The sequence below is a fragment of the Ochlerotatus camptorhynchus genome, unplaced genomic scaffold, assembly GCF_037179485.1.
Source record: "Ochlerotatus camptorhynchus isolate MF236.1 unplaced genomic scaffold, CSIRO-AGI_Acam_v1.1 ptg000489l, whole genome shotgun sequence".
Lineage (NCBI taxonomy): Eukaryota > Metazoa > Arthropoda > Insecta > Diptera > Culicidae > Ochlerotatus > Ochlerotatus camptorhynchus.
In genome coordinates this window covers 304,060-328,857 of record NW_027040974.1, presented here as the reverse complement: position 1 = coordinate 328,857, position 24,798 = coordinate 304,060, and the positions used below count along the sequence as shown (strand labels likewise).

At 40.7% G+C, this 24,798-nt stretch overlaps 2 protein-coding genes across 2 annotated transcripts; one reads left to right on the top strand and one right to left on the bottom strand.

Moving 5' to 3' along the window:
- Positions 1–329: 329 nt before the first annotated feature.
- On the top strand, positions 330–8,855 carry LOC135712509 (L-dopachrome tautomerase yellow-f2-like). The gene is made up of 3 exons (XM_065235456.1): positions 330–417; positions 7,830–8,083; positions 8,145–8,855. The coding sequence occupies exons 2-3, from the start codon at positions 7,934–7,936 to the stop codon at positions 8,817–8,819; spliced, it is 825 nt and encodes a 274-aa protein (XP_065091528.1). The 5' UTR covers positions 330–417; positions 7,830–7,933; the 3' UTR covers positions 8,820–8,855.
- Positions 8,856–20,975: 12,120 nt separating this feature from the next.
- Positions 20,976–22,821, bottom strand: LOC135712512 (uncharacterized). Its single transcript, XM_065235458.1, has 2 exons — positions 22,488–22,821; positions 20,976–22,264 (listed from the first exon to the last, which is right to left on the bottom strand). Exons 1-2 carry the CDS (start codon positions 22,795–22,797, stop codon positions 20,976–20,978), a joined length of 1,599 nt encoding a protein of 532 aa, XP_065091530.1. The 5' UTR covers positions 22,798–22,821.
- Positions 22,822–24,798: the final 1,977 nt, after the last annotated feature.

The following is a 24,798-nucleotide window of genomic DNA, read 5'->3' as shown; positions in this document are numbered from 1 at the left end:
ATAGGAACAAACCTATTATTGATTTGTGCAATGTGAAATCATTGATATTATTGATCTTTTCTGATCGATAGAACGGAAATGTGCTATTACGATGAAATAGCGCTCTACTCTATATATAAAATGGCATGTTGGACAATAACAAACAAAGTTTCAACATGATCGTAGATGGTCGATCGAAAAATTTAAAAAAAAAACTCGTCATTTGAAATGGAAGTGCTGCTCTATAGTGATGAATGGCTATGGACCTCATCGTATGTAACTAACCACATTTATTAATAAATATTTTACTCGTTCTCTCTTCCAGATGGAAATCCGGAGTGGCGGCTTCATTGACCTTTGTGAACATCTCCGACGGTTTATCACCCGTACTGCACCCATATCCCAGTTGGGAGGCTAACCAATTACCAGCAAGAAAGGGTACGCAACGATTTATAATGTTACTAGTAATCTAGGGGCTTATCTTGAACTTATCATTTGCACGATTAATACATTAATATATTACTTCATCATATCCACCTTTTTTTATTCTTTCGGATTAACGGTTTTTGGTTGTAAAGTGATATTGACTAGTAGTACGACAAAATGGACATTTTGTCGGAAGACAATCCCAGTTTGTCACCCGATGGCAAGAAGGGTCGCAAACGTCTGTCATCCCAGAAATCAGATGATGCCATCCCTGGTTCGTCATCACAGTCTGGAAATGGACAAGCTCAGAAAAGCCCCCGATTGCGAGCCTACTCAGAAGACTTAACCCATGCGTTGTCTACTTTCAGCCAAAAAACAAAACCATTGAATGTAATGCAAATTACTAATGATCTGACGAAGCGGTTCTCGGCCGTGACCGAAATCTTGAAGGTTAGGTACAATAAACTTCATGTTGTCGTCTCTAACCTGAAGCAAGCTGACAAGATTGTTGCCTCCCAGCTCTTTACACTCGAGTGGTGTACATCCCAGCTCGTAATGTTGGAGATCGAAGGTGTGGTCGCCGAAACGAGTATGACCTCCGAGATCTTGGCGAAGCAAGCGGTTGGCCGTTTCAAAAACTCCTTGCTTCCTACGACTGAGATACTGGAAATCCAGAAACTGGGCTCAGTATATTTCAGCGAAGGTAAAAAAAAAGCTTTACCCTCACAGACTCGTTTCGGTTCAGCCCTTCCTCACTACATCGAGTTGGAAAAAACTTCGGCTAGTTGTGCGCTTGTTTGTTCCTCGGGACATGAACTACCAAAAATTGCAAACAGTTGGGACATACGGCCTCTCACTGTGGCAGCAAAGCACGCTGTTCCAAATGCGGGGAGAAGCACGAGGATGGCGCCTGCACAGTCACGCCAGAGACCGACGACAAAAATCCCTTTGCTCTTTTGTCAGATGACAAGTCTGACTCTGACTTGGCTGATGAGGGATCTCCATTTAATTCTTCATGGAAACGAAGACGCATCTGTTTGCGGAACGTTGCAGATCAGGAACCCCAAATCAGCTTGCCCAAATAAAGGAGTGGTGGAAAAAAGCAAGCTTCTACTCCTCTTGCTTTCCGCAGAACTGACTATAACCAGCATTTTCATCTCTAACAGGGAAATCGAAAACCCCTGATGGCCCATTTTTTAGAACAGAAGCCCCTTCTTCATCTGGGATGTTCTCATTTCATAACATTGTGGACGGTATCCTCAAGTACCTCGATATTTCTGATCCTCTCAAAAGCATTGTTCTGGCAATGCTTGTTACTGTGAAGATCCTCTTGAAGCAATTGACATTGAAGTGGCCCCTCCTTGCAGCAATCATTTCCTTCCATGGACAATTTTCCAAACGAGATTTGATCACTGCTCTACAATGAAACTGTCGAAGTCTTATTCCTAAGTTAGAATCGTTTAAGTTTTTAGTTGTTTTAGCCTTTGCTCTTTATGAAGCATGGCGCTCTTCAGATCGATATCTTCCATTTCATGATTACATTATTCATTTTCTATTCCAAAGTTTTAACATTATTCCACTGGATCGTGAGGATTCGCGTGGAGGAGGGGTACTTCTGGGGATCCTTCTATACAATTTACAGGAATTGAAGCTGTCGCATGTCAGGTTATTATTAAAGGCAAGAGCCTTTGTATTGCTTCTGTTTATATTCCTCCTCGAGTTTCGGTTAATCGAAAGCAACTTTCAGATATCCGTTCAGTTCTTCCTACTTCACGGTTGATTATGGGAGATTTTAATTCCCACGGGGTAACTGTATGATAACAACCGTTCTACTTTGATATATGACCTCTGAGACAGCTTCAATTCTTAACAATGGAGATGTAACACGTTTGGCTGGTCCATCCTCGATTGGAAGTAGATTAGACCTCACCCTTTGCTCTAATTCATTATCGTTGGATCAACAATCAATACGAAACTAACGATTTTAAATTGGCTCACTACTTGACTAGCCTATTGGTCCCAAGCAAATCGACTAACGTACCCCCTTCAAGTATAAATTCCAGTACTACACTATGTTTGTTTTGATTCGCTATGAAATTTTGACAGATAAAATGAGGGGTTATTGGATTTTCCTATGTTTCGATTAGCTTGGGACCGAAGATAGTACCAGAGCTGAGCCAAAAAGTTGAGCTCGTTTCTTCGGGATCTTCTGGTCTTAGAGTTAGCTCTATGGTTGGATTGCATGTGTAATGTGTTCCAAGATCCCCACGGTAGTGATCACTTGCCGATCAAAATTTCGATTGCCAGTGGGTTAAATCCGTCGGAATCCGTTAACTAACCCATAATATCGATTGGGCAAAGTTCAAGACTGTGATAGAAAAGGCCCTAACGTCGGTAGGAGGGTTTCCACCATTGGAGGAATATAACTTTCTCTCCAACCTAATCGTGGACAGCTTGCTTCAAGCTCAAACTTGGCTGGGTCCAGGAACGTCTTTCCGTAGAAACCCTCCTTGCCCTTGGCAAAACCAGCAATGCACTGAAGCTTATCGTAAAAAGTCCGACGCGTTTAAGCTTTTCCAGAAACAAGACCAGAAGGTCCCGAAAAAACGAGCTCAACTTTTTGGCTCAGCTCTGGTGCTATCTTCGGTCCCAAGCTAATCGATGCATCCCTCAAAACATAGGAAAATCCACGAACTGCTCATTTTATCTGTCAAACTTTCATGTAGAATCAAAACAAACATAGTGTGGTACTAGAATTTCAACTCTTTTGGAGGCGAACCAGCCCAAGGCTAAAAGCCTCGTTAATAAAGCTAAATAATAATAGAATTTCAACTAGAATGGGGTACTGTTTTTGATTTTTTTTTCTTTTCCTCCCCCAATAGGGGAGAATGGTATACAACGCACCCCCTGGGCAGAACGCACCAACTGACTTTCATTTGTGTTTTTCATGGCTTTTACGTAACTTTTTTGTTGTCTTATCAAGAGGCACTTCTAGCATAGCATCTGAATCAAAATCCTGCGTGATAAATCCTTGAATTGGATTAAAAATTCCAAGAAAAACTCTAAATAAAATGAAAAAGTGCGTATTACCCCGGGGGTGCGTTATGTACTGTCCTCCCCTAGTTAAATTTTCATTTTGTGTTTCTGTGTTTGTAGTGTTTTCTGTGTATTGTGTCTGTGTGCGTTTCAGTGGTAGAGCGTTTTGCGCTCCCACTAGTACGACAAAATGGAAGTTTTGTCGGAAGACGACATGGATGACCAATCATCTAAAAAAAACTGATGATGTCATCCCTGGTTCGTCATCTCAGTCTGTTAATGGGCAGGCTGAGAAAAGCTTTCGATCACGGGCCTATCCGAATAACTCGACTGATCTATGGGTTGTCTACTTTTAGCCCAAAAACAAACCTTTGAATGTGGTACAAATTTCAAATGATTTGACGAAGCGATTCTCGGCCGTGACCGAAATCACGAAGGTTAGGCATAATAAACTTCGTGTTTCCGTCTCTAATCTTAAGCAAGCTAATGAGATTGCTGTCTCCCAGCTCTTTACGCTCGAGTATAGAGTTTACATCCCAGCTCGTGATGTGGAGATTGAAGGTGTGGTTACTGAAGCGAGTCTGACCCCCGAGATCTTGGAGAAGCAGGTGGTTGGCCGTTTCAAGAACCCCTTGCTTCTCCCGGTGAAGATACTGGATGTCCAAAAACTGGGCTCAGTATCTGTCAGCGAGGGTAAAAAGAGTTTTACCTCCATAGACTCATTTCGGGTGACCTTTTCTGGTTCGTTAGATCACGCCAGTTGAAGAAACGAAGAGCATATCTTACAAACTTGCGTTGAACGGATTCAATTCTAGTGATCCAACTAGCATGAAAAGGGCACCAAACAACTGAACTTGACTCCAATAAAGATCGCACAAGCTAGCAGTAAAGTTACCTGAGGCATAGCGGGTCACGAAACTCGTCGGCAATTTTGAAAATAAAGCCCTATGTCGATTAGCTCTGGCGATGATGTCATTGGATTCTGAAAGTGAATCTGCAGTCCAAGGTAACGCCGATATCCTTTATGTGCTCTACACGAGCAAGACAGCGTCCGTAGAGAACATAGTCAAACATGATTGGTTCCATTTTTCGGTGATAGAAAATAATGTTACATTTTTCTATGCTTAGACTCATCAAATTTCTTGAGCGCCAGTCAGCAAAAATACCTAACATATTCTGGAGATCCCAGCAGTCCGAGAGGCTTTTAATAATTTTATAGATTTTCGTATCGTCTGCATAAAAAACGCGGCATCCTGATTGCTGATACCATTGCTGATAGGCGACGTCGTTTAAAGAGAGCGAAAATAGTAGCGGTCTTAGGTTACTGCCTTGCGGGACTCCCGAGTTGTTTGAGAAAACATCCGATTCCGACGCGCCAATCTTGACATGTACTAGCGATTCACCAAGTAAGATCTGAACGAATCCACAGCATTTGCGAGATGCCAAGTATCTTCAGCTTGGCCAGCAAGATATTATGGTCCACCGTGTCAAATGCAGCTTTTAGATCCATTACGCAGTATCGACTTGCCATCCTGAATCCATGTATCGCAGACAGTTAGAAGTGAACTGCACCAGGTTCGTGGACACGGAGCGCTTCGCGTGTTATTCTGTATCGATATCATTTTTGCAGCGTGCGAACAGAGCACCATTTATGATAATTTCGAACAGTTTTGAGCAGGCACACAGGGAGGTGATTCCACGATAATTTATGAAATTCCGTTTATCTCCTTTTTTGTACACTGGGAACAGATAAGAAAGTTTCCAGCGGCAGGGGAACTCACATGGCTGTGCAGAGAGATTTAATACCCTCGCAAGTGGAAGGCAGAGATTGGCTACACAACGTTTTAGAACTGATGACGGAATGCCAGTTTGCGTGTTGCGGCTATCACCATGTCTTCTGAAATGCGCGGAATAAGGAAACTAAACACATCACGTGGCGTTCCAGCAATAGCGTCCAGCACTTGTGTTGGTGAAGCGGAGAAATCGTGGAACACTTGCTCGAAATGACGAGCAAACAAGCGGGATGATCGGCATCTAGATCAATAAGTGGCTCGACCGGCAAGGAAACAGAAGTGCCCGGTAGTGCGGAATCATGTGCCAGGACAAGATCTAGCAAACGTCCATTTCGGTTCGGAAAAGTATTCACTTGTGTGAACCCGTAAAAGTTAAAACCGTCCAAAAGAGCACAAAAGCAACCGGCATATGCGAAAGCAGTGGATCAATTAATGGTGTGCCACTGTCTGTAAAGCGCCACTGCAGACCAGCTTGATTGTAGTCACCAAATACGAAAGCGGGAGAGCATGGACTTAATTGTGACGAAATTGAGCCTAACGATTCCACATGCTCACGGATGATCGTGCAGTCGTTTTTGCGGTCGGGAGGCAGGTAGATTGCGCCTACACTAAGCTTGCTTGTGGAAGTTCTACGGCAATCCACAGCTGTTCCAGTTGACTGGAAATGGGTGACGTACTTACGTAACTGGCTAGTCTCGTAGATACTGCAATCAGAACTCCGCCACCGCGCGATTTTTGACTGTTTAGGGCAGACCGGTCAGTTCTGAAGACGGAATAGAGTGACCCGAAAAGTTGCGATGAGTAAATTCGGTCGTTCAGCCACGTTTCCGTCAGCACAATCAAATCATATTCGGCCTCCGCAACATCCAGGAAAAACGAATTGATTTTAGTCATCAGCCCACGCACGTTTTGGTAGTAGATCCGGAGACCATTCGAGGAGCAATCACGGGAACTAGAAATCGAAAGGACATTTGGTACCGAAAGCTCGGAATCGCTAACATACTCGCCTGAGGTTGCAGGCCGGAAGCCCCGGATACCATCACCGACCACAGGATCGGGACGATGACGATGGCGGATGTCTGCAGCAAGCACGACTGGGTCGGGAGGTTCGGAAGCTTCCTCAGTGCCTGTTTTATGGTGTCCCGGAAGAGGAAGAGCAGGTGGTGGCATAAACCTGCTGGTAGTTGGCAAGACGGATGCATGGACATGATGTGGCTAGTGTGGAGGTCGCAAAACCGGAAACACAGCTAGAAGTTGAAGCAGTATCAGGCAAAGGAGAAGCTCAATCGTCAATAAACTTGCCAGTTGGAAGAGGTTTCCACAGTGCTATCCACGATGCGTCTCGGTGGTGATTGTGGTGATGGTGGTGGTCCAGAAGCAGTAGAGGTAGCAGCATTATTCTTGGAAATCGTGGAAACATCTACGGTGTGTTCCGGGGATAACGAAGATGCATCGTTTATCCTCGAAGGATTCGGAAGTACCTGCTCAACATTGTTCCATGAATCGTTCTCGATGGCCATTGCCTCCAACCCGCTACGGACAGCTACAAGGACTCTGTCACCAGTAGATTTACTGGAAATTACAGATACATCAGACAATAACTGACCATCATCGAGTCTGATTGAATACTCGCCATAGTGGGTGGGTTGGAAGACCCTCTCTCCACATCCGACAGCAGGTCCGGAACGGCTTTGGTGAACGAAGGCTGCTGATGACAGGACTGAGGCGGAGGAATTGGGGGCTTCCAAGAGGCTTTCTACGTTGCGTTCCGCGTTCCCAGGATTGGGTGTTACAGAGGCATCATCACAATGACAGACTATGAATTGCTGAAAATTTGATCGGCATCAGGCAGTGAATTATCAATATATTGATTGTGCTTGCCTGTAGAAGCAAGCTGGAAGACTCCTGATCCATATCCAGCCACAAGACCAGGACGACTATGCTGAGTGCTGGAAGGAATCAGCACGACTGGGCTGAAAGAACCAGGAGCTTATAAAAAGGCGGTCGTAAGTGCTTCTCAACTGGAAACAGCCGGCAGGTGCTTGAAGCGTTGCACTGGAACACGGAAACTGATCAGGCAAATAACTGTAACTAATGTATACATACTTCCCTGTAGACGATGCTTGGGAGACCCCACCACCGAACTCGACCGCAGGGCCAGAACGACTCTGATGGCAGGAAATAGAACGACTTTGATGGCGAGAAACAGCTAGCGCGATTGGTTGTATCAATGCAGCTTAAACACAAACCTGTGTGTTTCCACACTCGAATTCAACTCAGCTTGTTCCGCCTGCTAACATCACGGTCCATCTAGATAGCACTCTCATTGAATGGTCGAGTGAATTAGTGAATTACTTTTGTCTCACCCTCGATAGCAAATTGCTATTCCTATCCCATGTGGACAAGACATCCACCAAGTGTAAGTGGTTGTACGGCCATACACATTTCAGGTAGGGTCAAGTTTGTTTTGCATGAGTGAGCAATTATGACAAATAGACTTTTGAATCATTATTATTAAAAGCAGAAATGTATGCTTCTCCAATTTCAACCGAATACAGTTCTTATTACTCAAGTATACTGTCCTTTATTTTTCAGATTCTGAAGACGAAACAAGAGCTTCATCAAAACTCTTAGAAGACAACAGTACTATCATTTCCACCTTTCGGGTCAGAGCAGATGAATGTGATCGCCTTTGGGTTATGGATACAGGTCTTGAAGATATCCTAGGCAATCCGATGCAGCATGCAACTCCATCTCTAGCAATTTTTGATTTATTTTCGGATAAGCTTATCAGAAGACATTACTTTCCTAAATCACTACTGAAGGAAGATTCTTTTTTTGCTAATGTTGTACGTTCGGCAAACCATCTCAATCAATACCCAACATTTAAAAAATACATGTTTATTTTAGATCATCGATGCCGATCGAGGAGACTGCAACAATGCTTTTGCCTACGTACCGGATTTGGGAGGATATCAAGTGATAGTCTATTCATTCAACGAAGATAAATCGTGGCGCGTTAAACACAATTTTTTCCACTTCGATCCACTGTCTGGAGATTACAACATTGGCGGTGTTAACTTCCAGTGGACGGATGGAGTATTTGGAATGGCGGTCGGAAAGCGTCTTCGTGATGGATCCAAGCCAATCTACTTCCACGCTTTCTCTAGTACTAAGGAATTCATGGTCTCGAATAAAATTTTGCAAAATGAAACCTACTCCCAAAGTCCGGAGTCTTACTACGACTACAAACTGATGGGTGATCGTGGACCAAACTCGCAGTCTTCAGCAGAGTTCTACGATCCAGAAACAGGAATAATTTTCTACACTCAAGTAAATAAAGATGGAATTGGCTGCTGGAATACCGCCAGGCCCTTAACTCAGGACACGCAGGGATTGGTTGATTCGGATAGTGATGCACTTGTGTTCCCTAATGATCTGAAAGTCGACACAGAAGGCAACCTCTGGGTGTTATCCGATCGACTTCCAATGTTTATTTTTACGTCCTTGGATCCTGTAGAGTACAATTATAGAATCTTGACAGGTCCGATAAGCGATATAATTAAAGGTACGCCCTGTGTTTAATAAAAAATAAATCAGTTCTTTCAATCAGAAATTTCAATAACGTAAAAAAAAAACATTAAAATTTATTTTCACAACCAAATACTTTGTTTGTTTTATTTAACCTCCGAATAGCATTTATTATTCGAACCATGGAAAACAAATAATCAACAAAAAACAAAAAAAATTGTATCGCAATTTTCGAGTGTATCTATGCGAATTTACTTGTTTTTTTTTTTAATTTGCTTTATTAGAGAGATTTTCAGCCTTGGGCTGGTTCGTCTTTTAAAAATGAATAATTCTACAGTGAGCATGCATAAGAGCGTAAAGGCGATGATCGAATCTCTTCGTCGATTTTCTCTTTTGTTAATAACTCACTATAATTAACGTCTCTCGGTGCTTTGCTGTTGTTTTTGATACCCAATACAACATGTTACAACTCTGCATTTAACAAATTCAAGAAAATTATTTTGCTTAGTTGTAACAATGCAAAGAGAAAATCGATGAAGAGCATCGATCATCGCGTATAGACGAGGTTTGGCAGCTCAGTGATTATCGTTTCCGCTTACTGAGCAGAAGGTCGAGAGTTCAATCTCAAACCCGTCCCCTTCCTTGCAATTTTTCACTTTGCCTTATTCTATCCCCCTGGATTTAAATGAAAACGAATTCTGCTTTAATCAACCGATCGCATCACACATCCCAGCTGAATCCTGATCTAAAAATAACCCACTTCACTAACACAACTATCCTCCCCGTGAAAACCGTGGTGATGCAGAGTTGTATTCGGTGACCGTGAGGACGTGGCCGGCGCTGTGATTGATCAATCTTCTTCTTCTTCTTCGCATTTCAAGCTTATTGCATATCGCATATTAGCTTATTGCGTGCTGTCAACTTAGTGTTCTAGATGCACTTCCACAGTTATTAATTGAGAGCTTTCGATGCCTGTACCATTTTTGCATTGGTATAATTGTGTGGCACGTCCAATCATACTTCTATGTCCAGGGAAGTCGAGAAATTTTCCAACCCGAAAAATTCCTAGACCGGACCGGGAATTGAACCCAGACACCTCCAGCATGGTCTTGCTTTGTAGCTGCGCTTTTACCGACTGAGCTAAGGGAGGGGATTGATCAATAAATAGATTGAATTAGTGTGCGTGTGCATTGAAGATGGATAGCAAATATCATGCACCATCACCATCTACGTCATTCCGTCTCGCACGCTGACGGCTGAACTGGTCAAGACGTACTGGTCTCGTTGTTATGACACTATAGTTCGATATATTTGAGTTTTCTCCCACGCGAGGGTTTCTCCTCACCAAAGTTAGTTGGCATAGTGTTATAGACAACAAGTGCGCGATTGAGGAAGCCGTTAACCATACGCCGAGCGCTTTGATTACGGTCCAGCTTTAATCATCATCATCGCAACACCAACATCAGCAATATCATCACCACTATCGGCACATCACATCATCGATAGCAACAACAAAATTGCCTACCGAGTGGACCGAGGCACACCAGCTACGAGGTTGTTGACCCATTATTGGATCAAATAATTTCGTCTCTCCAGTCTGCTGCCGCCTCAGTGTAGAAGGTATATCGTGTCACTGTTGTTTTGTTCTTGCCAGTATCGCATCTCCCTTGTTTCTCTGGTCCAATATTAGGCTGGTGCATAATTAGAGTGATCCACTATTTTTGAAAATAGTATTTTTTTTTTAAGTTATATTTCGAATGGACTTCGAAGACTTTTAAAAAAAAAATTAAAGACTACTCGCAACGATGGTTCGAACTAGAATGATTTATTCCCTCAATTTGAATTTTATGTATGAAATACAAAAGAGCTTACATTATTTGAGAAAGTGCTGAATTCTAATTATTATCCTATGTACTGGCTAATGCTGCTTCTGCTACCAACCGGTGTCGGGTTGACTTGCTGTTGCCGTTGCCATGTGGTGATCATCTTCGTAAACATCGTGGTTGGGTGTTCACATTACTTTGTTGCTGAATTGGCGTTTTCTGCTAGTGTACTTGGTGTATGCTATGGTGGTCGTCGGGGTGCTGAAGAGTTATAACCGTTACTGATGTTGTTATTGTTGTTGTTGTTGTTGCTGTCGACGCTGCCATTCGTACTAGTCTTTGGCGTTGAGGATCCCTGGAAACGATGACTGTGCAATCGCACTCAATGTTATGGCTACTTGCTATGGTTCTTGTTTAATTGTGTCCAACCGATGTCCGATATCTTCTGGTGTTTGGGTTGTTGTTGGGGAGCGCTCCTCAATTACTCCCTCCTCAGAAAAAGAATCGTCCCGATTCGTATCTGGTTGTAGTTTCCTGGTTTTTCGTATTGTTTTGGGTTTGTTTCTCCAAATCAGGTAAATTGAAACTGTTATTCCGATTAGTATGCTGAAGCTAGATAAAGTTATCGAGGTGAAAGAGTGGAATTTTTGCGTTTCGGCGAAAGTTTCTAGATGATGCCTGTTTACGATGTTGAGCCTGTCGAAGATGGGATCTACGGCGTTTACTTGAATATCCAAACCATCCAAAGGGATTATGTCAGGTGATTCGGCTTTTGTAATCTCGTCGTTCGAGAATTTCTCGCTGTTGATGGTCACTGTGCAATTGTGGTATTCGTTAAGAATGTTCCTGTCAGTGTTCGGTTTCTTATACCGCAGTTGGACTGGATGGTTTCATTGACTACTTGTTTCAAGATTATGTAGTTACGCAATTTCCTGATGAGCCTCGTAACAATCTAGAAAGCAGGTTCTCAAATCCGCAGACATAGTACTCGTGGATTTGTTGACAGTCCTTGATTATGAAGTATGTTTTTACGTCGTTTATGATGATTTTGGTAGCAGGCAACTTGATAGTTCTATTTCCTATGAGTAATGCTTCTAAAAACAGTAGGCTATATGTAGGTTTGTATGTTTCTAATAATGGTATGGTTACAATAAAAATTACCTTACTCTGATTGTAGAATGCTTCTAGCCCTAGAAAATTATAGGCTTGCTCAGGATGACTGACAGAAATGCCCTTGTCTTCCAAGTGTTTTATTGCAAAATGCAATTCATCCGGTGAAAGAATATTTTTTGAAATAATGTTTAGTCTAGCTAGTTGAATAGCTTCCGAAATTGTTTCTAAATGGGAGTTGAGGATGTCAATATAGAGGTTAATTTTTATAATTTTTTCGATTAATTTTAAACTTTTGTTTTGTCTTATTTCTGACCTTTGAGCGATTATGTTCTTTCTTATTTGGTTGTGTTGGTATTCTAACTCATTTATGACTCTATATATTCTGTTCTGAAGTTGTACATTGATTTTTGCTTGCTCCTTATTTTCGTTTACCAAAATATGGTTACTAACGGCGCCGGTGGTGTAGTGGTAAGCGTGATTACCTCTCACCCCAGCAGGCCTGGGTTCAATCCCAGTCGGCGCCGCCGGGATGTTCTGAGGCATAACATCTCTGATCACGCCTTCCTTCGGATGGGAAGTAAAGCCGTTGGTCCCCGGTTCATGAGTTTGATGGGTCGATAGGTAGGGTCCAGGTGTGGGAGCTGCCTTCCTGGCACGTCGGTAGCATTGGTGCTCAGCACGGAAAACAAGATCGACGGAAAAAACAAACCAAAGGAAAAAAAAAATATGGTTATCAAATTCAAGTTTCTTAATGGTTTCCAAAATTTGTATGAGGTCGTCATTATCTAAATTCTCTGTAATTTGTTTAATTGTTGATCCTAAAAAATTATGAGACCTCGTTTGTGTCTTATACTAGGTAGTAGGTTATGATATAAATTTTTCATCGTATTGTATTTCGACTCAAGCAAGTGACCAATGTCGGTGAGGTTGCTGAAGGCCTTTAACCCATTCAAAGTAGCTGGGAGTTTTTTAGGTCAATAATATGAAATATTTTGTGGTTGCCTATTTTTATATGTCCTTTTCGTAATTTTAAAGTTAGAAGTCCTGGGTTTTTATCCAGGTTTTTTTATCTGTATAGACTGAGGTGTGGTGTTTGAAAGGGTAATTATTAATAGAAATACTGTAATGATGTCCATTTTCCAACATCAACGAGAAAAAATGTTACTGGTGGTTGTGTACCTTGATTAGGTTGGCTGGTTTCTTAGGGTGTGTTCTGAATCTGGCTGTGGGGTATCGTTTGTGGAACATCGAAGTTTTGGTGACAGTACGCCTTGGTTGGGCTATTTTATGTCTTCGGGTGTAACTCAGCCTAAAAAGATAAAATGTAATTAGTAACATGCACTTTATTATTACTTTTATTATTATTAGTTGTTGGTACTCCACTCTAGCCGATCTCGGATTTCCTGTTCGAGGTCAACTAGCGCTTTAGTAGTCGTTCTCTTCATTTCGAGTAATTGCATATAGCACAATGTGTAAAGAATGTCGTCGGTTAGAGCTCGACTCATATTGGTGAATGAATCTGGAAAAGGAATAGACGGTAACCAATTGTTACTTTCTAATCCTATGCAATTTGGATTTGTGTAGTTTGCGCCGTTTCTCATCCACATATGTTTGGTTTCGATTTGTCGTTACTAGAACTGATTTGAATTGGCTTTTAATTTTTGATTTAATGCCTTGTACACGGTTCAAAACGTCGGAGGTTGCTCTCGGCCAATATTATGGTAGTCACGTTGTTGCTTTTCAGTTTTTGAGATTTGAAGAGTGGTCTCATCGTAATGTTTATATCTATATTCGATAAGAGCATCCATATTCACGGGTCTATCTGTGCCTTCTTTTGCTGCATAAAATATTTCATAAATAGAAGAATGCATAGTATTATTATAGATTGAACAGGCTTTTAGAGATTTTTCTTTGTTCGATATATTCTCGTATTTGTGTTTGTTAGTTCTGTAAACTCAGAAAAAAGTGGAATGGAAGCGTTCCACGATTCCATTTACTTGACTGTAATTGGACGGCGTAAAGTACTGTTGTACGTTGAGGTCAAAAAGGAGTCCTCGTATTTCAATTGATTTAATTGCGGGTTCGTTGTCAAACCCATCAATTTAGGTATTCCGTAAAATGCGAAGTACTTCAGTAAAGCTTTGCGTATATCTGAGATACGGCGGGATTTTATGGGAAGGAGAGTTCCAAATCTCGTTAATTTATCGATTATTGAATGGAAAAGATTTGGTTGGACTATATAAACGTCGACGTGTATGATATAAAGAGGTAGTTTTGGGATTGGAGTTTCGGAGAGCTGAATTTTGTATGGATGCCTTTCATATTTTTGTGTGTTGCAAGTTTTGCAAAGAAGGATGTATTTTCTAACCTTCTGTTTGAGGTTGAGGAAGTAGAATCGCCTAGTTATAGAGGCTTTGTTTTCCAATATGCCTCTATGAGCGGTTTCATGTGTATCTGAAATAATCGTATTTTGTTCTTCGGATGTTCGCAAATCAATTAATAAGTTCTGGGTAATCCTAATTTTAAATGTTTTGCAGCGACTGAAGTAATTTTTGTATACAGTTTGTAGCGACTGTATTACATTTTCCGGGCATAAAATGCAATCAATTTTGCCTGGGTGCATAAAATCTCGGAAAATGCGGATCAATGTTGGGACGCCAAAATTAATCTTTGTAATTGTTATTTGATACATTTTAGGGAAGATTTCTTCATATTCCTCAGAATCATTTTGGCCGATCTTCAAGATGATTTGATTATGGAATATATTTAGGGAATGTTCAGTACATTTAATGAACTCTGAAACGTCAGTGTCCGCTGAATGGATTGAACTTATGTCAGAACTTTCTTTGTTCATGTTAATTTCGGCTGGTATCCTAGAAAGTCCGTCGGCTACGACGTTTTGTTTTCCTGGCCGATGTTTTATATCAAAATCAAATTCATTCAATTGCAGTCTTCATTTTACTAGCTTAGAATTAGGAGTTTTTAGATTAAGAGCGTATGTGAGTGGTTGATGGTCAGTGTAAAGTGTAAATTTTGTACCGAATAGATAAGGTCGAAAATATTTCGTTGCACAGACTGTAGCTAGGAGTTCCTTTTCAATAGCGGAGTAGTTTTCTTCGCTTTTTTGTCAAGGTTCTCGATGCATAAGCAACGGGTTTGTCTTTTCCAATGACTCCCTGGGATAAGACTGCTCCGATACCAAAGTTGCTAGCGCCAGTAGTCAATATAAATGGTCGCTCAAAATCGGGGTATTGTAAGATATTACTTTGGGTAAGTAATGTTTTACAAAATTCAAAGGTTTTGATGAAAAGCGGGGTATGTTCTACCTGTTCGCCTTTTCGAAGTTGTGCCGTCAGAGGTTCACGATACTCCGATACACAAATACGACACTGTATTAATACTCGACTGAAGAAAACCATAGCAAACTACTGAATATATACTAACCTAAGTACATTTTTACTTAAAGCTAGGTAAACTAACGAGTAAGCAGTAGAGTTCCTGCTTCTATAGGACATTAGATTTATGTTTACCTAGCTTTAAGTACAAATGTACTTAGGTACCTAGGTAATATATTCGGTAGTTTGCGATGGTTTTTTTCAGTCGAGTATTAGTAAAAGACACTGAAGAAGTCTGCACATTGTAGACGAAATACGCATATCTGTCAAGGATAAGCAAATAAAATAGTGGAATAAATGGAAATTACTAATCCTTCTCTCTTTCTTTATATAGATATTAGTGATATGGTTATGAGCTGAGTACTGCGGAGTAAATCGATTTCATTTTGCAAGCCAATGGAAAACTGCTTGAAAATTTGCAATTAAAAACTCAGCTGAGTCATAAAAACTATACTGGTTTTTATACTACTTTAAGCAGAGCAAGGTGTGGTGGCGTCATCAAGTTTCATCATTACAGAGTCCTTCTTTTAGGCAAGGTTGCAAAGACTCATTTCAGCTAAAATAATGTTTTTCGGAATAATAAAACCAAAAGATGGTATGATGGCATGTTTTACTTGTAACTTACAAGAAGAGGTTACAAAGTATGCGTTGGAAACATAAAACCTGTAAATTTTGTTTTCTATGAGTCACAATCAGCGATTTGCTGATCGCTGAGTGAGTGAGTGAGTGAGTGAGTGAGTTTGTGAAAAAATCGCTGATTGTGACTCTCATGAAGTGAAATAAACAGGTTTAATATGTCAAACACATTCTTTGCAACCTCTTCTTGTATCCTACCAATTCAAAATTTGATCATGGCATCTAATTATTTTATAATTTAGAAAAACATTGTTTTAGCTGAAATGAGTCTTTGCAACCTTGCTTTTAGGTTTAGAACTAAGGCGATTTTTTTTTTTAAACCATCAAAATGAGATATAAAACGTTAAGATAACATTTCCAAATGTTCAAGAAAAATGTTATCGCAAAAAATTTCTACAAAATATATTTTACAACAACTGCACAATTATAATCTCAACATCCCATCGCATCCCAAAGTTGATTACTGTAAATTTCGATGGATTTTAAATTTTTACGGGGGTATCCAATTTAAAAAATCACCCGAACGAGGGGTAAGATGGCGAGATATCGTTTTCAACTATTCTAGAAAAGTGTTTATGTAGTCACTTCCTAAAAAAAAACTTTCGGACGACAATGTCATAACAACTTTAGTTAGGCAGTTTTTTTTTTTTTTTTTTTTTTCTTTATTAAAGAGACTTTTAGCCTTGGGCTGGTTCGTCTCTGAAACTAGTTAGGCAGTATACGACCATCATCGAGACAATATACAAAATTCATAAAGATGGCGGTACCAAAAAAAAATAGGACGTGTTACGATATAAGTATGTTCTAGACTTTTACTCAGTGGACAACAGGAAAGTCAAATATGATTAATTTTCTCATTCTTAGGAAGTTGTGTTGTTCTTATAATGAGGAAGCAACAATATTTTTTTAAATTGAATAAAATATAACAATAAAGTATGATTAAAATTATCGAATTGAGAGTGTTTTCATTATTTTGGGTTGTTAAAATAATTACTTTATGGAAATCTCAACATACCTGCACATACTATGGTTTACAGTGAATTAAAATGAATTCTTGATTTTTAGGGGGGCACCCAATTAAAAAAAAATCAAAGGGTTGTGTCCTAGACACGACCGCAGAACCAGCTTCTCTATCTATTTGTCGGAAATTTTTTGATATAATTACTTTTAAGTACAAATTTCAGCTTTAATTACAAGTCGCATAAATTAAGTACATTAGCTCCATTAATGTACAGCGAGAAATGTACTTAAATTTCATTAAATACAGCGAGAAATGTACTTTAATTACCCCCAGCGTACCGTTAGACGCTTTCGTTATTGGCTCGTGAAACAAAAATTTCACATGCCCTTTTGCTACGTTAAGGATAATGTCATCTCTGATAGATTGTATCGCTACCGCTGTTATAGGGAGCTACACCGTTGGGGTAACCTCACTTTTGTGACATCATCGAGAGCAATGCCTCACACTTGAACGCTGGTAGTTGTAAGTTGAGACCGCCATCCTCCCGTTTTCGCGCTAGCTGCTCCATCGAAATGGTCGTAAGGATAGACTGCGTAACGAGTGTAGCCACACTTGCCGAGCGAAGTTTGTCACGAGTAGGTCCCAATTCAACTTGGTCATTACCCGCACCGAGTTGGCGAAAATAACTCCGAGAATTTTGATGGTGTTTTCGGTATGAAGCCACGGCACAGTTAACGGATTGTTAATGAGGCCGACGTCGATTGCCGTTGTTTTAGCTTCATTCAAGCGCGCTCCTGCTACTCTTTCAAAACGTCGGAACAAATCCCGCATCGCATCGAGCTTATCGACGCTGGTAACGATGGCACTGATGTCATCTGCGTATGCGACGATTAGATCTGCTCCACACACTTGTTCTAAACGCCGCAAGAGTGGGTGCAGATAGAGTTCAAAAAGATACATCGAGAGAGGGTCCCCTTGGCGGACCGAACGTTCGATTTGGAAGGGTGCAGAGAGGCGCCCGTTGATAAGCAAGTGAGATGTAGAAGCTGTTGATATATGGGAGAGCAAATCCACGAACGCCGGGTTGAATCCCATACCTCGCATCGTATCGAACAAGAAGCGTTGGTCCACACGATCGAATTCATGATCGAGATCGAAAGAGATCAGTTTCCCATTTTGCCTGTTCGCTTTCAGCTGTGCAATTTTTATCTTTCAAAGCTAACGTAGCCTGGAAGATATTGCGTCCAGTATTTGCACATTTTTGAGAGGCAGTCAAAACACCATGGGCACGGAATACATTTTCAAGTCACTGTTTTAGGACACGCGAGAGAATTTTATAGTCATAATTGACTAGACTAATTGGCCTGTATGAACGTGCGGTGTCCCCCGCACCTTGTTCCTTCACCAACAATATCACTCCATCGACGAACTGACTCGGGAAATTTGACCTGATAGCTTCGGTCAAAATCAGGTTCAGTTCACGATGTATCACATTGAAAGTACGCAGATAAAACTTTTTTGGCAGCCCATCCTGGTGATTTTCTGGATGTGCTTGTGCGGATGGCAGAAAGTATTTCAGCCATTGTTACCTCATTCATGCAGTCTTCATTTGCGGCATCGTGCTGGGGGATGACTCTCTCGCACTGAAAGGGTCCATCTTCTTCTTCTTCTTCTTCGTCCACATGACCGTGTGCGTATAGATCGGTGAAGAATTGGACCATATGATCCTGTATCGCAGCAGAATCACCGATGATATCGTCTCTCTTGTTTTGCAGTTGCTCGATGGTGGTCCTTCGACACCGCCTAGGTCGACAACGGCTCACCAGCAACGTAGGTTTCGTTCGTCCGCACAAACATTTCGGAAAAACTTCGTTGATTTAAAAGCATTTCGGCTTTTACCCGGTTGATGATAGTGAGCATAGCGCGGTTGTTTTGGTAGCCATCGTACGCATGCCATAGTAGAACGTGAAGCCGTTGCTGTTCACGATTGAATTCGTCGAATGCTATTTTTGACATCCAGCAGAAGAAGGACTTTATTTTAGGCTTTGCGCACGACAGCCACCATTCCATCCACGACGAATAATTTCGGCGTTGACGAGTCCAATATTGCCACCGTATTTGAAACTCGTCTATATTTTCTGTGGTCAGGGTGGGGACGAAGAGCCCAGAAACCACGACAAGGCAAATTCTCACCGTGACGGCTTTGTGGTCCGAGAAGCAGCAAACATGGGCAGCTGTTGATCTCAGCTGTTCTTGGAGACCGGCGCTTACATATAGCCGATCGAGCTTGGACAAGGAGTTGTGTGTGATGTAAGTGTATTCCATCTCTCGTTGACGGAGCTGCTGCCACACGTCATGCAGATGTAGCTGCTGAACGGAGACTTGAAGAGCGAGCCCCGTCGCATCGCATTGTCGAATCACGCAGTTGAAGTCACCTCCAAGGATGATGTGATCGGTGCGGTGACGAAGATAATACGCGATGGTGTTATTAAAAAACCACTCTCGTTCGGAACGAAGCACGGAACCCGATGGAGCATACACATTACAAAACGTAGTGTTGTGAACACGAAGGGCGAGCAATCTCCCGTTCAGGCTCTTCTCTACGTGCGAGAATTTAATATGTTCTTTTAGAGCAATTGCCGTTCCTCTTCTCGCATGGTCAACGATATAGCCGGGTAATGCAAGCTGTTCATTTTCAACCTCCTGCAGAAACACAATGTCTAGCTCCATTGTGCGAACAAACGTTTAAAGGGCATTTAGCTTGGTTTGGTTGGTGATGGTGTTTATATTTATGGTTCCGATATTACAGCTGACGTACTCCATTATTGCTGTATTTCTTCATCGGAAACTCTGATGTGTTCGTGTTCGGAGGTGATATCATCTCCGGAGTGTCGCATTTTCTTACCCGGTGGTTGCCTACGCGTGCGTCGGCTATTGTTCGAAGCAAGAGATGTTTGTGAGCTGTCCGTGTCGTTGCCATCGGTCCTGCGATGAGATACGATGGTACCGATCGGGATTGTCAGCGGCGATAGTTGGACAATAGCTTGCATTGCGGAGGGTTTTGCTGTAGTTGGTGCAGCTGGTGGCGGCATTGTGTTTTTCCGTTGTGCTGCTGCAACTCGTGTCTCACTTGCTCCAAGGAGACTTGCCTTCAAACCCGAAGTTCCTGAAGTCGAGCTCGATGATGGTTTTCGTGGATCCGATATCTGTTTCATTGGTTGAGGTATGGACGGTTTTCCCTTCGTTACGTTAGCGTAGGATTGATCCGCTACGAGCTTCTGCACTAGCAGTTATTTGTATCCAACCGCAGTTTCTTCGCCCTGGATTATCACGAGTGAAGGAATGTTCTTCGTTACTACCATTCGAGCAACACGAACACCGGTATTAACACCACCAAATTCACTGTATCGGTCATCGCACATTAGGTCACGAACACTAATAACTTCTCCGTAGTCGGCGAGGAAAACTGCGACCGGGTCGTTGGTGATGCTTTCGGGTAGTTCGAGCAACTTTATCTCCACCGCATCGTCCTCCATCGTAATCCATAGTTTGTAGGACTTGCCATCAAACACGAACTCGTGCTTGCTATCGTGTTTCCCCACGATCTTTTTGGCAAGTTCGAGGTTGTTGACCTTCACGAAGGTACATCCAAGCTGTCTGCTTGATTGGAGTAGAAGCACGTTTTTGCGCGTAAGACCGAGTTCTTTCCCGATGAACTTATGGATCTCGTCATGAGAGAGGATCTTCGGAAACGCGAACAGTCAACGCGAAACGTATTTTCGCGGCGCGGCATCGCGGAATATGACGTCGCTGCAAACACGAACGCGATACTTGAAACGACGATAGAAAATAATCGATACATAAACGTACAATAGTCCGTGAACGACTTCCAAAACTTGGTTGTCCAAAAACATCGACTGCTCGGCTTGGAAGTTGAGCGCTAACTGAGCATGAAAAATGATAAATTAAAAAAATAAAATAAAGATTTCTTGGGGACAACCTTGGCGACCTATCCAGTAAACCAGTACCTAGTAATAGTAGTAATATACGAAGTGATAACTTTGCATCATTTGCGTCAGAACCTGGATGGACACGGACATTTGAGCCTATCGAGGGGAGAACCCGCATACAACCACCCATGTGAGTCTAGAGTATTGCATGAGCTGACGAGTGCAAATGGGAAGGGCAGCTGTTGGCACGGGAACTCAGTGGTGGGACCGGGATGATATATACTGAATAATAATAATTACACATAGAGTATATTCTCATTTATTGGTAAACTTTATTTACAAAACGTATAGGGACACTTGTGAGCCCACATATCAGTAGCAAGCTTTGTTTCTAAAAACGCCGCATTACAGTGAACACATTTCCACTTTTTGGTACCGCAAAATCGATGTTCTTTGACGGTGAGATGAGCAAGTGGTGACTCAAAGGTTATGTTACACTCCTGACACGTGTAACTAATTGCCTTCTTCAATTGATCAGCGAAAGTCAGGTACGGTTCTCCGTCAGTAAACCCAGCTTCCTCATTTATGTAACCAAGGATTGGTCGAAAGTATTGATCAATTTTGTCGATGCTCGCTACATTGCTATCGATTGCGTTTATGAACTGAAAATTCAATTCAGGATTGATTACTTCCTTCACAAACATGTAAAATTCCTCATCTCCAATTTCTTGTGCGATGTCTTCGTTTATGATTCGATAGTACTTGTAGTTAGACAAAAAGCAACTGTAGGTGATTTGAAGTTCCTTCATTTCATATTCTGACAAATCCTTTCTTGTTTGCTGCAAAAGAAATATCAAAGTGGATCTTTGACGTTGACTCATCATGAATTCAAATGTCTCGAAAAGATTTATCAGGATGTCTACATACTCCAACGTGACATATTGACCAACCTTAGAAGATTTCAACCTGTAAGGTTTATCCACTTTCTGGAACCACTCCAAACCATTCGGTTTTCCTTCAGAAGCTTTGGGGATGCTTTTAACATTCACGATGTACTTTTCAGAATTCAATGCCACTTCTCTAACCAACTCCAAGAAGGGAAGGGACAAATTTACGCGTATTCCAGGTAAGAAAAATAGATCTTTAAAGTTACCATCAGCATCACTGTTATATGTTACATTTTTAGGTGGACGGAAGAAAGCTTTTATTTGATTGGATTCCAACTCGAAATATAACTGTTCTAGCTCTTTGTGCCCGATTGGTAAATCCAAATTTCCATTCGCTTCGTACTGAAGAAATGGTTGAACCGTTTTCAGCAATACTGTACCATGCAGAGCACCCTTCATATTTTTCTTATTGACCATTTCCGCAATTTTATCTCTGTGGCCCTTCAACATCTGCACTAACTGATATTTTGACTTAGGAAGGTCCGATTTGAAATAATCCTTGATTTTAGCGATAACGTAATCGTATGTTTCATTCATAGTTGCAGGTTTAATATTCAAAGGAACTTTGATATTGAGATCTTGTTCAATCGCCGGTAGCAAATATCTGTTTGGTTTTTCGATTTTTTTCGTGGTTTTCATAATTTCAAACAGCTGATAAATATTCCTGGTTTCATCTACAATAGAAAACATAAAGTACAGTTATATTAATTGTTAATCCAAATTGTATGCACTGTTTGCTGGCTCATGCCTTGCACTCGATTGATTAATAAAATGTCAGGTAACTACCAGCATTTATAAAAAAGCATTTTATTACGTGAATAACTTATCAACTGAGTGAAGAACAGAGCAGAAAAAATACAGGATATTCTTGATAAACTGAAAAACTAAAATACTTACATTGAATCGATATATCCTTATGAGGCAAGACATGGCTTTTTAGCTTCAACCGGATACCACTTGATTTATCTGAAGGTGCGTCGCCATCAAAGTCTCCGGGGATATCGAAATGCCGAGTACAGCAGTAGACTCTGCCCTTCTGAACTGCTACTCCCATAGCATCGCACCAATCGATCCTCCGTTCGGGGTTTTGCGGTACTTTCAAAAAGAAAAGATATGGACTCGTTTTCGAGTTTGCCCCGCAACCATCGATAACACAAGTTTTAATGGCATTTTTATCGTTTTTATCCTGATTTTTACTGCAACTCATTGTAAGTACAACACATTAGTTGCGAAAAACAAATGTCTCGCTCAATAATTGAAAAGGGCCTATGAGCTAATGTAAACAAAACTGTGTAAGACATTTCCTCTTGCATAAAAGATCGTCCACGCAAATCAATAGCATCATAGTATAGGAGAAAGTTTTCCCTACCCGATGATATTGTTGGTTTGCGTGGGTGGCCTACGCTCTGCGAGGAAATACTTACAGTGTTTTGTTTATTAAAGCTGATAGCGTCTTTTCAATTGTTGGTTAAGATTTATTTGTTGTATTTGATAAAGTCTGTGTATAAGAGTCACGCCATGACAATTACAGTGGAACTCGCATCACGGTTTTCGAAAGAGTCCCTTTCCTCCACATATTATATAAAAAAAAAGGAAAAAATAAAAGAAATTTCGTTTATTTTTTGCTTTTATTTTTTTTTTTTTTTTCGAATGACCAGTTCTAACCAGCTGGGTGGCATGCCGCCATGTTATTGAAACCAACATCTGAAACGGCACAATTACAGTGTGAACTGCAAAAATGGCGTGACTGAATTGTCTTATTTTTATCAAATGAAATTATTTTCCCTTTTATGCCATATAAATGGTTGACTTCGTGGTAGAAAATCAGAAAATAATAATGAAGTAATGAAATTGGGTTGTTAGCGGAATGCTTTAATAAAACAGCAAAAAAGGTTATCTTCCATTTAATTCCACTTAATTAATTTTGGTATCCATGACAGATACGTATTTCGACTACAATGTGCAGTCTTCATCAGTGTCATTCCCACTAAAGAACTTATCAAAATCTAACCCCCTTAAGTACTCATCCCCTAGGTATAAAAGTCAAGATCACAGGTATATAAATGAAACTACAATGTGTTGAATCGGAACCTACCTAACTAATTAAAACCAAAGATTTAAGTAAGCTAAAGGAGAAAAATCTATTCAACTCTCTAATAAAGAAAATCCCAAAGGCTTGGTAGCCATCATAATGAAGTAATGAAATTGGGTTGTTAGCGGAATAAATCTTTGGTTTTAATTAGTTAGGTAGGTTCCGATTCAACACATTGTAGTTTCATTTATATACCTGTGATCTTGACTTTTATACCTAGGGGATGAGTACTTAAGGGGGTTAGATTTTGATAAGTTCTTTAGTGGGAATGACACTGATGAAGACTGCACATTGTAGTCGAAATACGTATCTGTCATGGATACCAAAATTAATTAAGTGGAATTAAATGGAAGATAACCTTTTTTGCTGTTTTATTAAAGCATTCCGCTAACAACCCAATTTCATTACTTCATTATGATGGCTACCAAGCCTTTGGGATTTTCTTTATTAGAGAGTTGAATAGATTTTTCTCCTTTAGCTTACTTAAATCTTTGGTTTTAATTAGTTAGGTAGGTTCCGATTCAACACATTGTAGTTTCATTTATATACCTGTGATCTTGACTTTTATACCTAGGGGATGAGTACTTAAGGGGGTTAGATTTTGATAAGTTCTTTAGTGGGAATGACACTGATGAAGACTGCACATTGTAGTCGAAATACGTATCTGTCATGGATACCAAAATTTATTAAGTGGAATTAAATGGAAGATAACCTTTTTTGCTGTTTTATTAAAGCATTCCGCTAACAACCCAATTTCATTACTTCATTATGATGGCTACCAAGCCTTTGGGATTTTCTTTATTAGAGAGTTGAATAGATTTTTCTCCTTTAGCTTACTTAAATCTTTGGTTTTAATTAGTTAGGTAGGTTCCGATTCAACACATTGTAGTTTCATTTATATACCTGTGATCTTGACTTTTATACCTAGGGGATGAGTACTTAAGGGGGTTAGATTTTGATAAGTTCTTTAGTGGGAATGACACTGATGAAGACTGCACATTGTAGTCGAAATACGTATCTGTCATGGATACCAAAATTAATTAAGTGGAATTAAATGGAAGATAACCTTTTTTGCTGTTTTATTAAAGCATTCCGCTAACAACCCAATTTCATTAC